The 24,378-nt window shown below is 41.6% G+C and overlaps 1 protein-coding gene across 1 annotated transcript in view; it reads right to left on the bottom strand.

Annotated features, from left to right (window-relative positions):
• Nucleotides 1-21,669, bottom strand: part of ASPG (asparaginase) — a 44,708-nt gene extending 23,039 nt beyond the window's left edge. Inside the window, exons 1-8 of the mRNA XM_059474422.1 lie at nt 21,469-21,669; nt 16,509-16,638; nt 13,770-13,881; nt 10,962-11,087; nt 9,409-9,492; nt 8,299-8,425; nt 2,091-2,203; nt 398-583 (exon numbers count right to left, since the gene is read on the bottom strand). Of these exons, the coding sequence (XP_059330405.1) occupies nt 398-583; nt 2,091-2,203; nt 8,299-8,425; nt 9,409-9,492; nt 10,962-11,087; nt 13,770-13,881; nt 16,509-16,638; nt 21,469-21,631 (1,041 nt within the window). The 5' untranslated portion in view covers nt 21,632-21,669. The remainder of the gene's footprint in view (nt 1-397; nt 584-2,090; nt 2,204-8,298; nt 8,426-9,408; nt 9,493-10,961; nt 11,088-13,769; nt 13,882-16,508; nt 16,639-21,468) is intronic.
• Nucleotides 21,670-24,378: the final 2,709 nt, after the last annotated feature.

Below are 24,378 nucleotides of genomic sequence, written 5' to 3'. Positions count from 1 at the left end.
AGCTAAGCAACTGTTATCCTATCAAATACTACTCTATTTGATCATCTGACCCCTAAGCTAGCTTTTAGCTCAATAGAATCCCTCTGAGAGAGATACTACAGATCTAATGCAAAGTATCCTGGAGTGCTGCACATGACAGGAATGAGCAATCACTAATTTGGGATTTGAGCTACCTGTTTTGACTATTCAGACCAGGAGTAACAGGATATTGTTTATAGATATGTGTTTAAATGCTTCCAGCTTAAGATTTTTCAGAGGTAGTTATTTTATGAGCAACAACTTTATAGTTAATAAACCTGGTTTTATAGGCTGGGACTAGTAGTGGGAGTTTAAAGCAAGTGTCAGTGGGATGTTTGTTTGGCACAGCAGTGGGGAATGAAGTGGTTGCACCCCTCACCTGGCCTGTAGCATAGACTGTTTTCACAGCCCCACGCAAGCACTGCGTGCAGTTCAGGATCACCACTTTGCGTTCGGCCGCTTTCCTCAGCTCCTCCAGCAGATCTTCTCTCTTGTCTGGGGCATTGCCACTGCCATAAGTTTCAAGTACTATGCCCTCAATGGGAGGCTGAAGAAATGCTCTGACCTGGTTAAAAACAAGACAGGGAACAGAGACAAAAGGTATGTTTAGGTTTTCCTTAAAATTTTCACATGTGGCAGAGCATTTTTAAAAGTGGTCTATTCCTGCTATAGTCTTACACACTCTCATGCTCTACAGTCTTCTTACACCCTTCTGTGCTTCCTTTTGCAAAAACTGAGACTGTAAAATAAGCTTTTTAAAAATGAGACTTTTCCTCTCTGGCTTCCTTTAAAGTTTCTGGAGGGTTAGATTTTAAATAAACTGGTTTGTACAGTCATTAGCTGATGTGAAAAAAGATGTTATTGATCAAGTGCTATTAACAGGCTGTACTGTTGCACCACAGTTTGGTGCAACAAAAAGGTACAGTTACACTTATGAAATAAATGTTGAATTATTAACTGAGATTAGAACTCCACACCCCTGCCCAGATTTTGTTTGCTTTAGCAAAGAGTTAAGTTAACCAATGTCTGCCTAAGAGACAGAAGTTTTCACCTTTCAGGAAAGAGCATTCTAACGAAACATGAAGTTTTTCAACCCCAAACCAAATTGATTTAACTTAGAGACACTTATATATTCTAGGCCAGTTGACACTGAAGTAGATATTGTGCCTTAGTGTAAGAGAATGCTGTCAGAGAATGCCTAGCAAAGTCCTCTTCCTAGAAAGATGTATTTTCAACAACCTGGATATTTCCTTGCTGATCACATATGGTAAATGCAATACACTGTAAACCCCCCTGAGGCTAACTATGCAGTTGGTGTTTTATTGCAAATATACCACCCCTCTGTCTTTCCATCTGTTCATATTCACCTAAAAAGAATAGTGATATAATTGGGGAGTGCTGCTTAAACTACTGGATTCAATTTAAGAATGCAAGAGCCACAAAAGACCTGTCAATTTAATGGAATTAATATTAGACAAAAACTTAAAGACCAATTTACCTAAAATCACAGTCTGCAAAATAATTTCTAAAGGCAAAAAAATTGCACTTCTCATTTTCAGCAGCAAAATCCCACTTTTCATTTTCAGCTCTGTATGAATGCTGAGGGTCATGTGAACCATCAGTGTGAGACAAAATGAACCTTGAAAAGAAAAGAGTTGTAGAAATAATCACACTCCACCCTGACAAAGAATAGACAAAGAATATTGTCTATTCTTTGACAAGATATTTATTAATAGGCCTCAATATATACCAGGATAATCTTTTCCTAGTCACTGTAGCTTGCAGCTGTCTAGAAAACCACACTTGACCTATTTATGAGTCCTGATAAGAAATTAATTTTAAGTTCCAGAGCCCAAGCAGTTTATTAAAAAAGATATTTGAAAAGCTTTTATCATTTATGGCATATGGAAATAGTCTTTGAATGCCCTGATATTTCAAAAAAATGCTTATCAGAAGAAGACAGATTCTTTCCCTTCCCTCCAAACCCCAACCACTGCTCCAAACAATGCAGCTTTCCTACAAGTATTTGAGCATCATTTCAGCCATTTCCAAAGTGAAGTGGGGACACTTACAGCAGCAGCTGTGATTCCTGGGAAGATCCTCAGAAGTCCAACATTCCTGTTCATATTGGTGTGAACTCGGAATTTCTTTGTGGTGTTGGCTCTCCAAACCGTTTCCCAGTTTACTGTTAAGAGAAGGGGCCTTTTTAATTTAATATTAAGACATGCTATTAAGTACGCTTGCAGTACTTGATTCTTACAACTCTGTTTTTAAAATTGTTCTTAGGCAGGGAATTCATGAAAGACAACACACTTTTTAAAGAGGAAATGAAGGCTCATTTAAGACAGAAGAATTAGGAGCTGGTCTGGCATAGGTGTGATATTTACTTGTCATACAATGACCTGAACTTCACTGTTATGTAGTTGGCCTGATACAAGCCTGGATTCATGTTTGAAAAACAGACCTTGATCTTCTCAGATGTGAGAGATGACAAATGCAGTTACTGTTGCTGCTAATCACCTCCAGAGTTTATTAGGTAGTTATTAATGATTAAATAAAATAGCAAGGATTCAATTAACTCTGATTATACATTTAGAGCCAGAAGCCAGCTGTTTAACTAATAGTTTGTTTGTGTTGCATTATTAGAAGCCAAGTCATGCATTATTGATTTCAAAATTTTACTACTTCAGTGTAGGAGTGCAGCAGTGGTAATGCTGACGGCTCCTACAAGGCAGTGGAAGAGCTTTAACAAACAGCAGCCAACAGCTCAGAACATTGTGCCTCCATGAAGATAGATCATGCTGTAAAGCTGCCTGCTTTCCCTTCATGAGCTAAGCTTTTGAGATTTTGGAGAAACTCCCAAGCAGCAAGACAGATAAAAGATCTGCGTGCATAATACCGACTTGCTCTCAGCCATGCAGAGAGTTACTCACACCAATTACGGTTGCAATTTCTTGCAATCAGCAGACAGCCACTTCCAACAAAAATATAAAAACCAAGAAAAAATTTAAAAGCCTGAATTGAAGCCTGCTCTATTGCTACACTACCAGAGATACTAAAAACTATACAATCCATTAAGTCAGGACAAATAATAGCATTCTCCTATAAGACTCTATGAACTTTTCTTCCCTGTCAGCAACTAGAGTCTTTTCTTTCTAAAAACTTCCATAAGCCATTAACCAGGTCACAAGCAGTTGGCCTGGCATTTTTTTATCCATCCAGTCACACTTCAGCACATGGATTCCTACTGTTCTGGGAGTGAGAACAGAAATATAAACCATTTCTGCAGCTTCTTTCTTTCTGATAAGCTGTCCAGCATGATTCTGAAACCACCTGGCTTAGTAGCTATCCAAGTAGCTCTCAAAGGCCTCCAAGAGCTTTCCAGAACCATTTAGAGACCTGCAGGAGGAACCAGAGAAGTGCAGAGCCTGTGCATTTGTTCTGCATGAGGTTCATGGGCCTGGCTAAGCACATTCAACATGAGCACTGTGCTTTAAGAAGCAGCACGGTTTAGCAATAAATCCATCCTTAAGCCTTCTAAAAATAGGTTAACTCTTTAAAAGCAGCCTCCTCTCTAAGAAGGGGTGGCAATAAAATTGTACCACAGCTTGCTTTTCTTTTATCCTCCATAAGGTAGGAGTCCCTGCCAAAACTTCACAAATGCATTCTACTACGTTTGGCAACTGTGAGCATCCCTGATGCCTGCAACCAACTTGAAGAATGAGCTGAGGAAACCTGCCTTGGCATGGAGCACTAACACACTGCCAAAAACAGAAGACCAAGGAAAGAGATCAGAGCACAGGTTCAGAAGTCAGACCTACACCAGGCCTATACCTGTACTCTTGGAGAACGCTCTACCAAATAACATCTCCAAGATAAATTTAATGCATGCAGACATAGTATAGTGATGTAATTCCAAATTATATTAAAAAGAAGATAAAGATTGCCCTTCCCCTGAGTTAACATTCGCTTGGTCATGAACCTCGTCAGCCTACATAATGTGTTTGGTGCTGCAGACTCCACAGATGTCAGATTTCCATTTGCCAAACAAGTCTAAAAGGCAGAACAAAAGGCAAATGTGATGCAAGAGCCAAAGACAAACAAATATACATAGAATTCATCTCAGATTTACTCAGAACTGCTGTAAGTGAGGCAGGACACCATGCAGGGGAAAAAAGATATTAGAACACACCCTTTGCATCCTCCATCCCAAAAGGAACATTATTTATTCCACATAGGTAAGTTCAAGCATCTTCATTGTACTGAATAAACCAGCTGTCTTGCTGTGTCATGTCACACAGCAATCTTCTTTTTTTGTTAAGTCAAAGAGCCCAAGAACATAAGAATAATTAACAGTTCTTAAGTAAGAAATTCATATACAAGCAAGTGAAATGCAAAAAGCTCTCTTGGTGTTCACAACTCTTTTTTATCTTATGGATAAGAGTGATTAATTAGGGATACTCAGTTTTGGCACAGCACAGAAAACTCTAACCTGCTCTGACTTGGGTGGCCTGTGCTTGTGAAGAGTTTAACTGATATACAGCACAGTGCATCATGTAGATGTGGATGCAAAAGTGAGGAACAAACACAAGCTAGCTACTGGTGTGGCACAGCAGAAAGAACATTTCTAAAGCAGTGTACATAACATAAAGAAGTAATGGCTATTTACAGACTAAACTCATAATGGCTCTGGATAGATTGCTCTATTCAGGGAGACTGCATTCAAGATATAAAGGCCTTCTGTTTGCTCTTCCAAATCAAACCATCACATAAACAATAGTCTGATATTTCCAATCTCCCCCTCCATACCAAACACTGTAGCCTCTTATCCCGGGGTGACTTCATGATGGTTGTATCATACTGCCAAATTACTGCCAAAAAATTACATCCTTATCTTATGCAGCTTTATTCACACACATACACAAAATATGGTGATTGGGTTAGTGCAAGAAAAAACCCAGCCTGATTTAAAATAAAAGTAACTCTACACAGATCAGAAAGCAGAAAATCCCCCTGCTGTTAACACAGTGCAGGTTTCAACTTATAACAGGAGAGCAGCAACTCAGAGTGACACCTCCCTTAGGAGTGGCAACTGAATTCCAAGTTATGAAATCAAACAAGAAATACAGCTTTTCTTGATTGCAGAGCTGCAGACAAACAGCAGTGCCCTCCTCTCATCTCTCTCTGCAGGGCTATGGGTGAGCCCTGCCATTATATGAACTGCCCCAGTGATTCACAGCAGCAGCAGCTGAGGGGTGGGGAGCACAGGCCAACCCATGGCTGCAAACTCCTGCAGGAGGCAAATGAGCACAGACCCCTTTCTTGGCAGTTTGTGATAAAACAGTCAACATATATCTTTGGGAATTAATATTTCAGCTGACTGGTGTCATTGCACCAACCAAGATGCCTGCTTAGAAGGGAGCAGGGATGGGGACCAAAAGCAATCCAGTGAAGAGAGCTGGGATATGCCTTCATACATAAATGACCTGGGCTTTCTATATAAATAACCAACCAAGATACACACTGTGCCAGTGCCTAACAGCTTCTCTCTAATGAGATTTGTGGGTAGATGAGCCCAAAAGGGCCTTCTGACTGTGTGCTGCTGTGCCACATTTGCTCACACAATCCCACAGGCTCTGTCCCCTGCACAGGTCCCACACATGTGCACCACTCCAGAAGTTATATGCATGTGGGATGAAATAATTGCAGCCACAGAAACAAAGCAAGTTTCATGTGTGCTTCATTAGAACAATCAAGAATAAAGCAATCAATTACAAAATATACTGAGAATCTTTACAGATCTCAAGAGAAATAGTCTTCCTTGTCTCTCCTGTTTTTAAAATATGGGAGAAATCAGGTAATGTATTTTATCTAATAAGCTTGGAGATTTTAGAAATATTTCTTATTATTTCCATACTGTCCATTTCATACAGAGATTTCTGATTCTGCTGCAAAAGTATTTCCCATCAGCACTGGGTTTCTTACTCAGGAGTGGACTAGAATTTTTTCATTTTTTACAGGATTTTCCTGTGCTAAGTTGAAAAGCCTAAGGAAGTTGATACACTTGCTCATCTAGAACTGGGTAACACAACTCCTAGGCATTGCTAACACAGCTAAGGATCTGGCTGAGAACACAGCCAGTTACAGGATTAAACATCCACTGGGAGCTTCATCTAAAAAGGGAACAGGATAAGAAATGGATATCAGATATGAAGCAGAGAACTGGAAGGGTAAAGGAGCGAAGAGGACTAAGCTTCTCCCTCTCCTCTCTAGCTCTGAAGTAGACTTTGTTGCCTCTATATGCTTTGCTGAGCCATGAACAGAATGTCTTATTCCTGTGCACCAACCCATGATCCCACTATGCTCCCCACTTCCTCACCCTCTCCCCTTCTGCCTCCCTGGAATTTTCATTCCTAGCTTTGTTAGAACCAGGGAGCCTGAGGAAGACTTTCTGCACATGGCCTACTCCTCCTGGCATCCTCAGGCTGCTCTCTATAATGCTGAATCAGCCAGAGTCAGCCCTGTCTACAGGAGGATTAAGATATATTATATAAAGTCATTTGGAAAAAAAAAAAAAGTTAAAAGATGCTAGATTTGTTTGGCTTGTTTTTAAAAGCCCAAGTGGTTCCTTATCTCCATGAAAGCTTCATGCAAGGACTGTACAAGCAAACTCAAGGGAGACAGAGATGTTTCAAACAAATACTTTGGACAAAATAAAGCAGCACCAGTAGATTGCCCTTACTATAAACTATGTTCTTTCAAAATGAAACAATCCTTCAATAGTGACACCGTCATCTTGGATAAATGATGCTACTCTAACTGGGTAATCAACTGAGGCAAATAAAAATAGAGCCTATCACACCATCAGTTTTTAAATCAGAAATCCCCACTGATCCCAATGAGGCATTTACTGAAAAGATAATGGGTCCCAATATGGGCCAAGGGAAGTGCTTAATAACGTTCTCATTTTTCTACTCTAGACAAGGAATCACAAAACAATTCATTCAAATCCAAGAGAGGAATAGCCTGCAATTTGCAGCTTGATTTCATTATTGATCAGTCAGTAAACTGAATTTATTTATACCCTGTTTGATGCAGTTCATAAAAACCCAAGAAAGAAGATTCTCCCCAATTTACTGCAACAATCAACTAACAGCACTTCTGCTGATTTCAGAGACATCCTATTTGACACAGCACAACAGTGGCACACTCTCTGCCTGAGAGATGTCTTACAGGCAACTACAGTATTTCACAGGCTTCCTCAGTTTGTGTCTAGCTGTGGCAAACTTTGAACTTTGATCCTGAAATTTTGTTAAGTGACTCCCAGTCATTAGGTGGAAGGGAGAAGTTAATTTTTCCAGATTGCAGAGTGCCTTTCTCTAGAAGTAGAATCCCTTCAGAATGGCACATTGCAAGGCACAGGGCTAGGTCTCCTACTGCCACTAATGGCACTTGGCTGAAGAATTCAGGAACTGTTCCCATTTTTTTTCTAATAATGGAGACTGTCACCAAGTCTACTCCTTTTTAATACCTATTCTATAGAAAAGCAGCTCACATGTTTTTAAAAACTGTACTTTAGTATGTTTGCTGGAAGCTCCTCATTTGGCTAGATTCCAAATTTGTCTCTCTTCTCCAAAGAAAGGGTGTCATTTATCCATGAACATTTAAAAACTTTGCAAATGGTACTGAAACCTTCAGGTAGTTTTTCCCCTTCTTAGGAAACAGACACATCAAAATTACAGGGAGCCTGAGTAAGTTTGGGGGGAAAAAACCCTTTTTAGGTCTGCTGCTATCAGTGTGTTTGCAGTTCAGGTAGGTCCTAAATATCCAGTAAAACATCTTACACAATGACATGCAACAGAGAATCTGTTGAAGCTGGAAGTACTCTGCAATGACTTTTTTCCCCAATTTCAGAGCACAGCATGGTCATTAATGAGATGAAACTCTTTGTTCTTTCAGTTCAAACTCCCTCATTTTATCTTTGGAGCAAGCTTTTTTCTGACACAGGGGCAAACTTCCCTCTGGTTAATCTGGATCTTTACTCAAAGTCAGCCTAGCTCACATCTATATTCAACAGATAAATGCAGTTGAGTCACAAAGTCTCAGCCTTACTAATATTTAAAGAGGTTCAGAGCAGATGAAGTGAAGTCAAGCTACAGGACTTTCAAAGATATTTGACTTTAAAAACGACGTTTCAACTACACAAGCACAGGTTCTTTTCAGCTACAGTTCTATTGCATGCAGCATAAATTACACGGCTTAAGAGATGATGTTGCTTACTTGTAATATCAACCTCAGCATTTGCAAGTGGAGGCAGGTTAGGTGAGGAAAAGGCATTGAAACTCCCAGCATCCACCTTAGTCACCCTATTTCCCCTGTACAGTTTATTATAAAAATACAGGCACACCTGCAAGACAAGTAAAGAAACAGGTCTATGAATAAGCCAGTAATTAAAAGATGCAGTAGATAAATACTGTAGTCCGTCCTTTATAAAGTGTTTTCTAAATCTTTAAAGCAACTCAGAGGCTAGTAGATGTTTACAAGTCTAACCCTTTCAAAAAGTGTTGGCACTTCTGTCACACATTGGTTTAAGAATTTAAGAATAAAATTAGGTTCAAGTTAAGAGCTAACTAGTTTCATAATGCTCTCATGAGGCTTACTCTAGGAGACAGCAAATTTGCCTGAGTTCACTTCAGAGATGGAGGAAAGAAATAGTGTGAGCTTTTTAATAAATTCATCAGTTATGTATAAATTCAGTGTCCAAAACATAACAAAAGGCCTGGTGAAAATGAGGATAACTTCCAAAAGTTACCACACATTATGTTCCTTCTCAAGTCTATTAAAGTTTGTCAATTTGAAGGAAAAGAGATACCTCAAAGCTGTTACCAGTTATGAAGATCTTGGCCAGTCAGCTGTTGCTGTTGTCTTCAAGAACTGGCTTTGGAAGCATGGCAGATGTAAAATAAGGTGTAACCTGCCCCATTTTCTCTCTGAGTTTTGAGCTGCACAGCACACACAGCATGGTACTGAGACTATGGAGGTACCTCCAGGGTGTATCACTCTCAACACTTCAATCTTCAGGAACAGAGCTAGAAGATACTCCTACCAGTTCTATAGTGACTGGAGAAGTTCAAAGTAACATTCAGTTAAAAAACATACTTACAGGTATATTTCAGACTTGAGAGTCTTTCTGGATTGTGTATGGGCAAACGGAATATGACCAATGTGAGAACAGCACGTGCTTTGCCATGCAAGCACTGTTACCTCAGTTGAAATCCATTCATCTTCCTGATTAAGTACAATTCCTTACTGCCTACCAGATATTTAGTGAGTGTTTGTGCCCTAGAGGGAGAAATGCAGCTTCTGAGATGGTCTTGCCAGCAAACAGACCTCAGGAATCACGAACTGCCCAGCCATCAGCAGTGCCCCCAGCAGGTTGTCTCGGCCGTCATTCTGCAGCTCATAAATGGGCACCTGAAGAGCACAGACTGGAATTACACCCTGGCCCTTATGTAAAGCCTACACAGCAGAAAAAATGAGTCCAACTTATGCAATACAAATACATGAATAATTTATGTAACAATGATTTATGACAAAAAAAGTTTTCCTTCTTCGCCCAAACTATTTTAGACTGCAGCAGATGGCGAGACTTCTCTCTCTGCTTAACAGAATTTTGTAATTTAAGTGCTTAAAAAGTAATACAGAGATTTTTCTAATGTGATTAAGAATATTAACACTGGTTCAAAAAAAAATATAAAAACTAGCAAGTAGGCATAGTTAAAAGTGACTGAGCATAGGAGAAGTGATGATAGAGAGAAAAAGCAACACCCCCAGAACATACAGCCCATGTCACTATGGGCTTCACAACAGCTCTCTTGCACCATCTTTCCTCATAGCATAGCAAAACTGAGCCAGCAGGTTATTACTGACAGAAAAGGGCAAGATTAAAAACAGAAATTTAGTCTGCTGAGTGATGATTTCCATGCCTTTTCAGACTGCCTCTTTATTAAAAGAGAGTGCTTCTTTCAGCAATTATTAAAGAAAATCACATGCTCCCTTGCTGGATCATATGTCAGACAGATCTCCAAGCAATAAAACCAAAAAGAAAGCAATGTATCAAAGACTGATGTATCAGACTAGGCTGCTCCATGTCAAGACAGCAAGTGGGAGCCTACTCCTTCCTAGACTTTTGTATTTTGACTTCAAATAGACCACATGTGAAAGGGAAGTTATGAGATTGGGGAGGGGAATTTTACAATGTGATGTTTCATCTTTCCTTTGTGATTAGAGCAGTATTTTACACTCAAGCAAGCTATTCTAGTAAGACAACCCCTCCCCCTCAGACAATATTCAAAGGGCTGATCTCCAGCTAAGAGAATGAAAATTAATAAATGTAGCCTTTAGAGAAAAGGAAACAGACCATATTAGATGCCTTGTGGAACAGAAATTATCAAAAATGCATCTAATGATTTAAGTTTATTTTTTTAAATTATAAAGAATGCAACAATGAGTAATGTAAGTTGAGATAACAACTGATTAAGTGAAAAATACTAAGCTTCAGGGCTTTTAAAGAAAAGAAGACAGCCGACAATCAGTGGCCACCTGAGGCTGGAAAAATGCTTCTCATATAAACCGATTAATACACAATGGCCAATGACAGGCTCTTATGTTTTTCTCTGAAGCATCTGGCTCCAGCCATAATGAACTCCTGGTCTGATTTGGTACAGAGTTGTGAAGTCATTATTGATAAAATTATGGGGCAGATCCTCAGCTGGTGAACAATCATTTCTCACTCATTTCTGTCAGCATTGTGACCATCCTCCCTGGCCAGGGGCCTGGCCTGAACTGCTAAGCTGTACAGTGATAATCAGGATACAGCCAAGTTCTGCATATAAAAACCAAAAATGAAGATTCCTGCTTCAAGTTCAAATTAATTCCATTACCTGAGATCCTGTCAGAACAATAGTTTTGCCCAGGTTCTCACACATGAAGGACAGGGCTGAAGCTGTGTACGCCATGGTATCAGTGCCGTGCAGGATCACAAAGCCGTCGTACTTCTCATAGTGCTCCTGCAGGTGGAGAGACAATTTTCACACTCTTAAAGAAATGCCCTGGCACCAGCAGCTGAGGTACACAGGGCATGACTTTCATTGATTCAGGCAACAGCACAATGCCTTATAGGGTACTGCACACACAACTCCTCCTAAACTTACCTTGTTTCCAGTTTAAATACAATTAAGGGTTAATCGGACACTGAGCACTAGAGTCAGTAATTCTGATTATGGAGCAGTCAAAGAGATTCTTCTGTGTATACATATTAATGCAGCCTTTTTAAACCAGAAGACTCCTAATTAAGAAAAGCTTAGCAATGGCTTTAAACAGGAATGTTAACATATGCAAATGAGGCGTATAGTCTGATGTCTTGTTGCCTCTTTTACTTTAGGGATTACACCATTTACAGGAACAGATTAGGCAAACCAGGCTATCATCATGTAGGGGAAAAACCAATCCGTTTAATCCATGGCAGACAGGCAAACTACCAGTGTCAGAGTGCCCTCTTCTGATGGAAAACCATCCTTTCCACAGCAGAACCTGGGGGAGAGGCTTCTTGTTCATTAATGGACATTCACATGATGGTTTTTGAGAATGCCCTTACGCTATCAGGCACATGCACCATCAAAATCAATTTTATAAAAATTTTAATCTACATACAATTCCACACAAGAGGTGGGGTTTTTTTTTTAATGCAAAGCCATGAATGACACAGGTCATCCTCTGACAATAGTTATCTGCTGGCTTTGGAAGAAAAAGGAATTGGTTCAGTTACTTTAAGAATGATGGACATAGCAAACACTGCAGGGAAAGACACTGATGTCTCTGATGTAACTTGGTAACATGGAAGGGATTGCACAGAACTCTAAGCAGATATACGATGTGCATGGGGAGGAAAAAAGAAGTTTAAACAAGATTTCTTTTTAATTGCACCCCTCATGTTACACTAGGCACACACACTTGGCACCTCCTGATAATAAGGTCATCTCAAACTAATTTGTGGGTTCCTACTTGTCCTTTTGCTATTTCTTCACTGATACTCATGTCTGTCTACCTGTTGCTACCTAGTGGAAGTTTCAGGGGGTTTCTGTTTATCTCTAACAACTGAGCCAAAACAACTGCCAGTGTTGCAAGGTCTTTCTGCAGGCCAAACTACAATGTGATGCAAAAACCATGCTGAGCCATTCACCAAGGCAGCAACAAGGTAAGGAGGCTTCAAGAATGGCCAAGAAATAGCCACCTGTTCTCTCTAAATCAAGTAGTTTCAGTCTTATGAACCTTATTAGATGTAAAAGAACATAGTTTGGTTTAAGGTTCATAATGGAAAAGATGAGGTTGTCAGTTAAGGAGATATCCCACAGAAACATCTTGGAATGCTTTAGTCTGGAAAATCATCATCATGTTAGAGCTGTGGCAGGCAAGTGTCCAAGATGAACACAAAGTGGCAGTGTCTGTACACAACCTGGAGAGCTGAAAAGGGTTCCTTGTTTTTGCCTTCTCAGCAATTTTCATTTGGATTACACAAACTGGGCATACAAAGAACCTATGTACAAGGAAAACAAACCACTTTTTTTTGTAATAAAAACTAATATGCCAGTAAGGGAAAAAGGTAAATTCTCTCCTGATCAGCATGGAATTGCTGCCTTCTCTTAGCCCTGGGCTTTTCCCAGCTGCATCCCTAGAGACTTTCCATGTACACACCAGCTCCAACTCTTGTTTTCCTGGGCAAGATGCACTTGATAGGACAAGCAACCTCCCAAGTTTGGTGGTTCCAGGATGCTGAACCTTCAGCAGCATTTCCTGCATTATTGAACTGTTCAATGCATTGCTACAGCTTGGTGGAAGAAGGGAATTTACACTATAAAGCTCATTATCACAGAGTGGGAGAGCAGTATCTTCCTAGCCCCACAGTTATTTATTTCTGTCAGCTATGTATGAATTCCTGGTGGGAAGCATTTGAAGTGTTTTGCAGTTTTGCTTTTTTTAAAAGCACACAGCTAAGTTCAGACAAGGGGCAGGAGCACAGAAATGCTGGGGTTTTTTTTGATTTTTTTTTTTTTTAATTCTAGAGAAGGATGTAATGAGTTTATCTATTTATGCAGAAATATCTAGGGCTTTACACATTTCCTCTGTGGGAAACCCAACCATGGCAGCAATTTTTTCTACTGGTTGTAAAGCTAAAGCTAGTCCAGTCCATGTGTGCCCAGAGTAAGAAATGCATAAAGATATCAAATTATTTTCTATGTCAATAGCCAACTATTAAGCTATTTGAACACTCAAATGATGTGTAACTAACTAAGCAACCTTCAGCTAAGTTGCCCACACCTAAGGATTTTATTCAACATTTTTGGACAGTGAATTTCAGTCAATGTTTTAGGACACATCAACCTACATATTCCACACCTTACCCAATCACAGCTGCAAATTTATTTTATTGTATGGAATTATGGCATGGCTCATCCTTGGAAGAATTATGTAACTTTAATGAATTTACAACATTTTCAAATGAAATAAAAATTCTGCAAACTTTGCAAGCACAGTACTTCTTACTTTGCAAGTCACTAATTAAGGTACTTTACACTTGAAGAAACAAATACATATGTATAGTGCTACTGAATTGTTTTATCTTCCTAAGTATACTAGATATACTGCTGGTTTTGTCTAAGTGAAAAATTAATTCTTATCCCACATCACTGTACCTCAAGTTTCTTTGCAATTTTGGCCCAGTCATCTGGTGTCATGTTGGAAGAATCAAGCAGTGGTGAGAGCTCAAGGATTGTGTAAAAAATTCTCTTGTTTTGCTTGGAGAGACTGTGAAGAAAGAGAAGAAGAAAGAAAATCGGAAAAACAAAAACTTAGCACTAATATCAACTCATCACTTCTGATTTTTTCTTTAAATCAGTAGTTTTTACATTTTTCCTCCCCTAAATCTAGGTGAAAAATGTCCTAAATCTGGAAATTAAATTCCAAGTTTAGAAGCTCATGGCTTGATATAGTTTAAAGCATAAATACTTAAGTTTAATGTAATAATAAATATAACTTGGGAGGCAGACATGGGTGGTTTCTGGGCTGTGAGTGCACATTGCTGGGCATGTGCAGCCTCTCATCCACCAGCACCCCTGAGTCCCTCTGGGCAGGGCTGCTCTCCACCTGTTCATCCCAGCCTGGATGGACACCAGGGCTGCCCTGACCCAGGTGCAGCACCAGCACTTGGTCTGGTTAAACCTCATGGGATTCACATGGGCCCAGTTCCTGAGCTTGCCCAGGTCCCTCTGGATGGAATCCCGGTCCTCAGGTGTGTCAACAGCCCCTGTCATTAATGGAGATATTTAATAACACTGGTGCCAGTACAGACCCCTGAGAAATACCACTTGTCTCTGATGTCCATCATGACTCTGAGCCATTGAGCACCACCTTCTGCCTGTAATCATCCAATCAATTCCTCATCCACTGAACAATCCACCCATCAAACCCATCTCTCTACCATTTAGAGAAGGATGTTGTTGGGGACAACATCAAAAGTTTCACAGGAAGTCCCAGTAAGCTGTGCTAGCTGAAATCACCTTCCTGTCCTCCATGTTCCTTAGCAGAGCTTCTAGAAAGATCTGTTTTGTGACTTTCCCTTCCCCTCCCAGAGGGGAGGCTGACAGATCAGTGGGTCCCATGATCTTCTTTTCTATCCTTTTTGAAGTTGGGTGTAGTATTTCCCTTTTTCAAGTCACCTGAGACTTCTAATAAAATCTGTAGACTCATTCCCCCTATGAAGCCTCTAAACCTGCTGCATACAGCAGAGAGAGCATTTAAACAATGTGTTTAAACTGACATCCTGTACCTATGAAGTCAGACTTCACATGAAAAACTGCCTTGCTGGATATCACATTTACACATGCTAAGAGTAGCTGTGGAAGTCAGCTGAAAATCTGGGACAAGAAAGCTCTCCTGAGAATGTGCTGTTTGAATAAAACATGACATCCTGATACCAGAAACCAGCCCTGGCTTCAGCTTCTGATGCCTCTCTCTAAAAAGAGATCATGTCATTCCTCTTCCATTGACGTTACACACCAATATACAAAGTTCACAAAATTTTCTCCCCTCAGGAAGTCACAATATTTCCCAACCACCTAGTTAAAATATCACTTGGCTAGCACAAAAGACAAGATGGCAAACTGCCACAACTAACCTCCAGAAACAACACTCAGCAGTGCCAGAAAAACAAGACAAGTTTAGTTTTTAAACCTCAGGTTTTTTATGTGAATGATTGTTTTAAGCTTTTCTGGTTTTCAGGGAAAGATGTGCCAAGAGAAGTATATGCAGGACTCACACAGGTATATTAGTCTAGTTTTGTTATGTTTCTAATCCCTTAAGTATTTCAAAGTTATTCAAGCACCATTTCATAATAGAGCTCAATTTTTCTTAGGGTAAGCATCATATTTAACACAAACTGTATATTCATATAAATACTACTGCACCCAGGTGCCCATTAGTTTTTTCCTTTACTCCTTTTCCTGCTATCTGCCTTTTAAGGGGTTACTTTTAAAAGTTTTATAGAGACCTCAATACAAAGTAGGAAAAAATTAATAAACCTTTAATTTTCTTTGAATATCCTGGTTTTCTCCATAAAGATTAATGAGTATCCATTTTTACTCATATAGAAAACGAGCTATGGCCCCATTTATTTTTGAACAGCTGTGTAAAATCATTGTTTGTGCAAAGTTAGCATGTTTACAGGGGTACGGTAATTCATCACAGTTAGGGAATATTTCATATTATCACACTGCCCTCTAAATAAAACCTATAAGCTTATTAACCACTGCCCAACAGTTAAGAAGCAGTGCAGATTAATTATAAGCCCATTGCTTATTATCATAATGTTGCATAAATTTGGGAAAAACAATCAGCTTTTAGGGCTTTTAAAAACAGAAGGCTTGCAGAACTAAAGCATGAGGACTATTCACAGATGCATTAATTACATGCTACTTTTTCAGACATATGCTGAAGATGATTCACATGGAGCTGTATATAGTTTTCATAGTTTATGTAGAATACTTGCGTGTTTGCACAGCAGCAAATTAATATTAAAAAAAATCCAGGAATAGACTGATAGACTGCCCAGAATGGTTACTTGTTGCCTAATGTAAGTTACTTCTCAAGCAGTTCTAAAGAACTTCACTGCAAATATACCCAAAAACATATGTTCCAGGATTAGACTGCCCAGAATGGTTACTAGTTCCCTAATTTATTTCTCAAGCAGTTCTAAGGAACTTCATTGCAAATATATCCAAACACATATTTTCCATCAGATCAAACATGGTGGACTTTTTTCTTTTAAACTAATAGAGGCATTTTTGCTAATCTCATTACAGATCCTTCATGCCAAATGCCTAGAGATGCAATTACCTGCAAGAGAAGCAGACACTTGCTGCCCCCTCAGTACTTACGGGAGCACCAGGGTGTTCTCGGGGAGCCCATGGCCGTTGTTCAGCTTCGTTTCCCGCGCGTACGCCTCGTCGTGCAGCATCGGCATCGTTTTCAAACTGCTGACTAATTTATTGGCCTCAGGAGCAAGCCCTTCAAAACAGGGAATGAAGGAAGTGAATAAAGGAGCAGGGATGGAAGGAAGCGAGTGGCACACTAAGGAGGGAAGAAGACAAGTGACACAGCAGTTTGCCCATCTTTCCAAATTAAACAGTCTATTGCCAGTTTAAACTGTGAAAAATGAACATAACTAATAAATATTCATGCAGCTATTCTTCTCTTGACTTGAAACAGATAAATCCTTTATTTAAAAGAAATAATGTTTCAAATCTCTACATCAAACATTTGTGCTTTTGCCTATTTTTCATTGTTGCTTGTCTGCAAATACCTCTCAGAAGCAGGGACAGGAAGCCAATTTGCAACTGTAGCAGAAAGCTACCATTCTCTTTCACATCTGCCATAGCTATTACTACTTAGAAATAGTAGTAAAAGCCTTAAAAAGCACCCAGTTGTGATATACACTAGGTACTTCCCACTAGCAGGTTCAGGACTGAACATCTGAACTGGCAAAAGGTAAAAAGGTGCCTAAACCTCAGAACAGAAAACACTGAAAGCATGGATGCATCTCAAACTCTGCTCTCCCTCTCCCTGCCTATGATGGGGTCTATGTGTGGCAGGGACCCTAAAACAGCTGCTGTTTAAACTAACCTAAGAACTGCTTAGTGTTTGGTGGACCTGCAGGTGTCCTGGTTGCAAGCAGGTATTTCAAAGGGAATCTGCAAGTTGTTCTCTGTTAGCTAGTAAGGCACTAATGTTGTGATGTTAGAGTCCTCAGCATCACAGAACTGAGTTCACCTGTGAACCCAACCTGCAACTCCTCTCCCAATACCCTGTTTCAGGAATGACAGTGACAGTCCTGGCATCCAGAATCAGAAGCCACTCTGGTTTTCTGCAGTCTGACTTCTTGAGACGGTTTCCTTACAAGGAACATCCAACAGAGGTACTTCCTTCTGGACTTCAAGATTTTGCTGTCAAGTTCAGTTTAATCTCAGTGTTTTACATCACCTGTTTATATGGCAAGCAAACCATTAAACCTCATTATTCTACTTCTGATAGTTCTAGTTATTTCTAATCTGAGGCCAGGGAATTCTCTCCTATTACCTAGTTCTGATTATTTAAACATGATTCTCATCCAAGTTAGCACCTCTAATTATTTTTGGTTCACCCTCAAACAGCATGGTTTATTTCAAATACCCAAACCCAGAGAATATTTTCAATAGTATTTCTAGCTTTTTCCATTTACTTTCCAAGCTGATGGAAAAATCCTTAAGAACTCCCTGATCTCCCTCCTGGCTTGCCTTAAATTAAGAAGGGGGCCTCTTCATAGCCAACTTCCTCACAGGACAGCAACAGCATTTGACTGGATTTCGTTGGATTACTGCCAGAATACTTTGCTTTACAAATTATACTTAAAACACTTTCAAGCCTTGGATGTTTCATTCATTCAGCTGTAATCCCTGCTTTTCCTATTAAGGATGTTCCTAGCTTAGTCACAAATGGCCACTTCTGCTGTGCCTGGGCATTGAGTCATTTTGGCTCAGAAATGCAGCCCAGTTTCAAGTGTTTCCTGGGTGTTTTCTGATTATTCTTCTCTTTGTCCAGTGTTCATCTTGCTCTGAATATTGACAGTGGATTAGACTGTTTATTTTTTGTATTTGCCACAGGAACTGGAGAGCTGATGTAAGCTAATGTTCTTTAATCCCTTCCCTATAAACAGCAGTTCCTCATCTCTTAATCACAAATCTGTCAGGATTTTTCTGTAGTTGCTTGCACTGAATGTAAAAAAAAAAAAAAATTAAGGCATTCTGCAGATGTACCCAAGATGACCCACTTACAACCCAGACAGCCCCTCACATGCATCCACATCTAGCAATGATTTCTGCTTTATTACAGCTTCAAGAAGCAAACACAGGGGAACTCAAGTGCAATGGTTTTAAGAACACTTCTACTTTACTACACATGGAAAACAGCTTTTGTGAGCCAAGCTTGTTGACAAAGTATTTGAAGCAACTTCACCCCTGCAGAGAAGAGGCAGGCTGTGTGACTTGTCCAAATAGCTCTCACCACCTTCTGTCCTGTCCCTTGCCAGCTGGCCAGCCCTGGCATCACAGAGCAGGTGGACAAAGGCAGAAGGGCAAACAGGCACCTGTGGCCAAGGAGCACAATCAGGGTTTTGTCTCACCTACAGTCCAGGACTCTGCTTTTCACTCTGGTGCTATAGATAACACAGTTATAGCTACCTGCCAAACAAGATATCCTGCAACCTGTGCTGCTGCAGAGAACAGGGAGCAAAAATATTAAAAATATTAATTACAGCAGTTGTTACTTGGAGCTTTCACAAGTGAGGTACAAAGATTTCAAACAGGAAAAGGTTTGGACTACAGCAGCCAGTCCTTTGGCAATCTAGAATGTCTAAAAAAGACACATCAATAACTAAGCTACCTAAGTAGACTACTCCAAGATAGGTAATCTTTCTAAGGGTGTTTATCTTAGTTCTACTTGGATTTTTTGGGGGTTTTTTTCCTCATTACAGGTAAAAGCTAGGAAAGAGACCTAGGTCACGTGCCCAAGGAAAAGATCTTCCTGAAGGCACCAGCACAAACTGGATGGAAAGATCACTATCACAGTAACCTCACTCTGGAGTGCAGTAAGGTTCTCTTCCTGAAATGAGCTACTGATAAGCCAAAAGAAACTAATGTAGGAGGAAATAAGTAGGAGTAAGAAGCTTTAAAAAGGCACTGAAGTGGCTTGAGAGCAAAAACATGAATACTGAGAGAGTCTGCACCTGAGTCTGGTTGTCATCCAAGTCACATAAACTGAAACAGACTATTCCTCCTCTGAAAATGACTCCTGGACAGGTAATGTAGGTGTGCAGAAATTCCAACAGGAATTTCCAAGATGTGCTGGAGTTGAACTACTTCACTATGCTTGAAGTAAAACACTTGTAGTTCTAGGAAGGGTTGTAAACAGGCACTTTCCATCCACTGATAAATAAATGAGCATCTATTGTATCTTCCCTTGAAGCATGCTGCCTTTCCCATGCCCTTTCAGCAGCTTCTCTCTGAACACTGAAGACTGCCAAATATTCTGAAAGAGGTACTCTGGCTGCTCTGCAGCTAGATTTGGGTATGAAAAGCAGGTCAGAACCCCCCCACAGGATGCAGCAAGTCAGCATCATTGGATCACAACTGTTGGATTGTTTGCACATGCTGTAATGATTGACACTTATTAAGCAAAAGGAGAAAAAACAAGATGAGAAGAGGTTATAAAGTTCATTCATAAAAGAACGAGACACGTGATTATAATTTATTCACTTAAAAGAGGAATTTAGAAAGCTGAGGCAATAAAAGTAGGAAATGGTTTCAGTATAAACAATGCAAACTGAGAAAGCAAGTCAGCACATGGCTTTGAAATATGGACTTTTTTTTTACAACTTTGACAGATTAAAAACAAAGATGACAGCCATAAAAAACAAAGAACACCTTATAGCATCTTTACTACAATAATAAGGATCAGCCAATTGCCCTCTCCTGAGAAAAAAGGACATTTATTTGAAAAAAATCAAGTCTAGGAAGCTCCAAGGTGAAGCCCCAAGTGTTTTAATCCTACAACAAGAAGCAGAGACAGCATTTCAGGCAGGGGCACAAAACTCTGTAGTAGGGATCACAAGTACCTGTGCTTTTGAATCTAGACAGACACAAGCTGTGGAAACCCTGGGATGCTCCACTGCCTTCCAAGTAAAGGAGGAAAGAGATTAAACAAGTATTCACCAAAATTGGACTGTTTCCCTCTCACTCCCACTCCTTATGTTACCTTGTTTCCCTTTAATCCAGCGCTGGCAAGCACATAGCCCTACAGCAAGTCAGACCTGACTGAAATCCATCTTTTCCCCAGACACACTAATGGGTTGATGTTTCTCTTATCCCTTGGGATCTGTGTCTACAGAGTGATGATTGAGGGATGCTCAGGTGCCACCCCAACCAGCTGCTGGACTGGGGGCCTGTGCAGGTGTCAGCTGAGTTTGGGCACCTACCTGATGACATTTAGGGGCACATAAAAACACACAGCATATACCTGTAGGTACCTAAGAAGCCTTCAGATAAAATGCAGGTGTTATACTGACACATCTCAGTGTTCAGTTTTGGATGTAAACATTTTCCAGTTGCAGGGAGAGAGTTTGGCATATCTAGTTAGGCATATCAAATTTGGCATATCTATCAAGTCTCCTCCTCCCTCAGTGAGGTAAGCCAAGGCAGAACTCTTCAGTGATTTCATGAAAGAAGCCCAGAGCTGGTGGGAGAGCAGCAGAAACCTGTCCCAGGACTGGCACTGCATCCGATCTCGCCCATCCTGACACCTGGCAGCTGCCACACTCGCATCCGCTGCGCCTGCCAGGTCACCACTGGAAAATCCTCGTCACGGCCGCCAGCTCCAGCGGCCCACGCTCTTCCCAGCAGGAATGCCAAGCACACGCTCTCTGGGCGGCCGGTGACAGTGGCTCATTTAGGGCTAAAAACAGCCTGCATGACTAGCACGACGAAGTCGGTTTCATTTTCAGTGCGCAAGGTAGGGCAGAAAGGACTCACGCTGCAGGAAACACGTTGTCCTCTGCCAAAAGCCGCTGCCGCTCGCTGTGACGCTCACAAGGATGCCCATCAGCTGAGCGACCGGGTGATCCAGCGGATGGGAGCCGGGGATTACAGGGAGCCGCTCACAGCAGCGATGCTGCACCGCAAACCGCGCCGGGTCCCCGCGGTCGCATCCCCACAGCCAGACCCGCTCCTCACGGCCAGCCCGGCTCCGCACGGCCAGCCCCGGCCGCATCCCCACGGCCAGCCCGACACCCCCGCCGCCGGCTCTCACCCTTGACGTCCTGCACCATGCCGATGGTGCCGCCCGTGTTGATGACCAGCACCCGCGCCTCGGCCTTGGGGGTGGGGTCCGGGGAGCAGCCGCGGAGCTCCTGGGGTCGGGGCCCGGCCAGGGCTCTGCGCAGGGAGCGCGGCTGTCCCGCTACCCCCTCCATCCCGCGTCGCAGGATCCGCTACCTCCCGGCCGCCCGGACAACGGGGAGTTTTAAGGGGCGGGAGGGCAGGGGCGGGGCCGCTCCTTCCCGCTGCCCCGGGGGCGGGCAGAGCCGCCGTGCCGGCCCGCCCGAGCGCGGGGAGCGCCCGTGAGGGGCCGCGGCCGTGAGGAGCAGCCCCGGCACCGCCCCCTGCACTTTGCGCTGCCGGCAGCGCCGGCCCGGGCGGACGGCAAAGCCCTTCATGCTTGAAGGAGAAGCCAAGAGCAGCCGCGCGTTCTGGGCCCAGGGAGGAGAGAGGGGACACAGGGCTCAGGGTCAGCTCGGCGAGAGCACCTGCGTCGTCCTCTTTTTCCTCATTTCCTCTTTTTCCTTCATGGGGAAGAAGGTGGGAACTCCTGCTTACCTGGCCTCAGTGGCGACTCCTGCCCACCCAGAGTCTCCCACACCAGGCAGCGAGGCAGCAGCAGCACCCCTGCCCCTCCATTCCAGCGTTCTAATCTGCACCCTCAGCTTCCATCCAGATGGATTCCTTTGAGGATCGGGTAGGAAATCGGCTGTGAGGAGGCTGAAGTTGTTTTCGAGGAAATCTGATAAATCTGTTGTCATAAGATTTGCTATTGCTGTTATAAGATTTGTTATTACTGTTGTTATAACTGTAAAGCATAATCAGCAAAGCAACTGGTTAAAACGCAACGAGCCAGTTCCTGGGGGCAGTAGCTGCTGGGAAGCTGCCTGAGCTGAGACGTCGCTGCTGCTCAAGTACCTTGAAGCTAAACGTGTCACTGAAGTGCCTGAGTTACCCAGTACGTCAAAGGAAGAACGTACTTCCTGTAGGAACATGGTACAGTTGTTTTGGCTCCTGGTCATATGAACTTTCTTTGTACCCTGCACTGCACCTCCTAAATGAAATGAAGGTAAAAATAGGGATTCTGGGATAGTCCAAGCAATTTTTTCTACTTCCAATTCCTGTGAGTCCAACAGGAATAAATTTTATGTGCTCCCCTCACGTTGTCGATCTCTGTCTTGGTCTGAGTGGCCAAAACGGGGCACAGAATTCCAGATGTGGTCCCACAAGTGCAGAGTGGAGGGCAGTAATCATTCCCCTGTTGGCTGCTGGCTCTAATTGTCCTGCTCATGCAGCTCAGCCTTCGCTTTCATCGCTGCAAGGACCCTTTGCTGCCTCATATATGACTTGTCCATAGGACCTCCAAATCCTTTTTGCACAGCTGCTACTTACATTTTTTATTTATACAGTAGGCTATTGAACAAAACCCAGCAGTGTCTGAAGACAGAAAGAAACAGTGTAGTAACTCCAGCTGCTGGAGTACACTGTGTGTATTGACACATCCACAACGAAATATTCTAAGTAAACAAACAAACATTGTGGATCTGCTGCAGGGAAACACTTTATTCAAAAGAATGAGAAATTACATCTAATTCCTGTTACGTATCAAAGAAGCACATTCCACTTCCTTCATACATTTCTGGCACAGATCTCAAAGCATCTTCATTCACTGTACTCTTTTCCCTGTGCTACTCAGAGTAAAAAAAGTAATCAAGATCACATGAAAAGAATGTGATGAAGAGTTTTAAACTCTACAGAAAGGTCATTTTAGGTTCTGCGGGACTCCCTCCAGAAAGAACAGAACTGAAGTTCCATTTGAGTAGGATTACTAGAGTTGTTCAGAAATTTAACACTTTCTTTCACAGAATAATCAGCTTTTGAAAACATTTCTGGCAAAAAAAAAAAAAAAAGTTATTTTCCTTTTGTTTTTTTAACATTGCACAGTGTTGATTTATTTTTTTCAATAAAAATATTTTTTCATTCAAAAAAATAAAAACTGTATGCTATTAACTGCATACACCTGATAATCACTTTGTATGTTAGAATACAGAATTCTGAATGACATCCTTGGATTAGAGAAGTGATCCCAAATAAATTACACAATGATGTGCAGAAATTACTCATTGCACAAACAGAAGGGTGAAGGACAAAAGACCAAGTGGCACCGCTTCCAGAAAAACCAGTAAGAGAATTCATGAGAATAACAACTGAGTAAGAGATGTTGAAAATAGAAAAAGAAACCCCGTGGAGATGCTCAGAGAGCTGCAACACACATGCACTTCCCTGGAATGATGCAACAGGCAGCAGATTGCATGAGGGCAGAGAACTCAAGCTCAGAATTAATTTCCAGGGAAGAACTGATTGCAGCATTTCTAACAGCTCAACAACAGACCCAGGCTGTGCATCTCACAAAATAAGCTTGGAAGGAACAAAAAGTACCTCTGAAAACATAACTGGCAAAGCTACATCCAAAAAGTGATTTCCTTGCAAGCAAAGAAAAATTATGGCCTTGGATGATTTAATGCACAGGAGTTCTGGGCTTGCAGCAATTTAAAGCAGGGAGTTTTGGAAGCAGAAGAGCAAAGTGGCATTTAACAGAGGAAGGGGGTATTTAACCTTCTGTACCTCACAGCATCCCACACATGAGAAGGAACATTGATGGCACTTGTTGGAAAGAGTTTCTGCCCTCACAGCCTGGTAGAGTCTCCAAGAGCTGGACAGCAGCCCTGCAGCCTGTCAGCATGACCTTTCTGATGTATTAACTGGTGTTCTTGAAGGCAATGGACTCTCCATATCTGCTGAATGAGCTCAGGCCTCCCTTAGAGAATTCAGTGTCAATTTCTAGACCAGGTGAAACAGCAGCAAGAAAGGAAAGGAGCAAGCCAGAAGAAAACCTGTTCCC

Source organism: Ammospiza nelsoni, chromosome 6 (genome assembly GCF_027579445.1).
Source record: "Ammospiza nelsoni isolate bAmmNel1 chromosome 6, bAmmNel1.pri, whole genome shotgun sequence".
Lineage (NCBI taxonomy): Eukaryota > Metazoa > Chordata > Aves > Passeriformes > Passerellidae > Ammospiza > Ammospiza nelsoni.
This window is presented reverse-complemented; position numbering and strand designations above follow the sequence as displayed.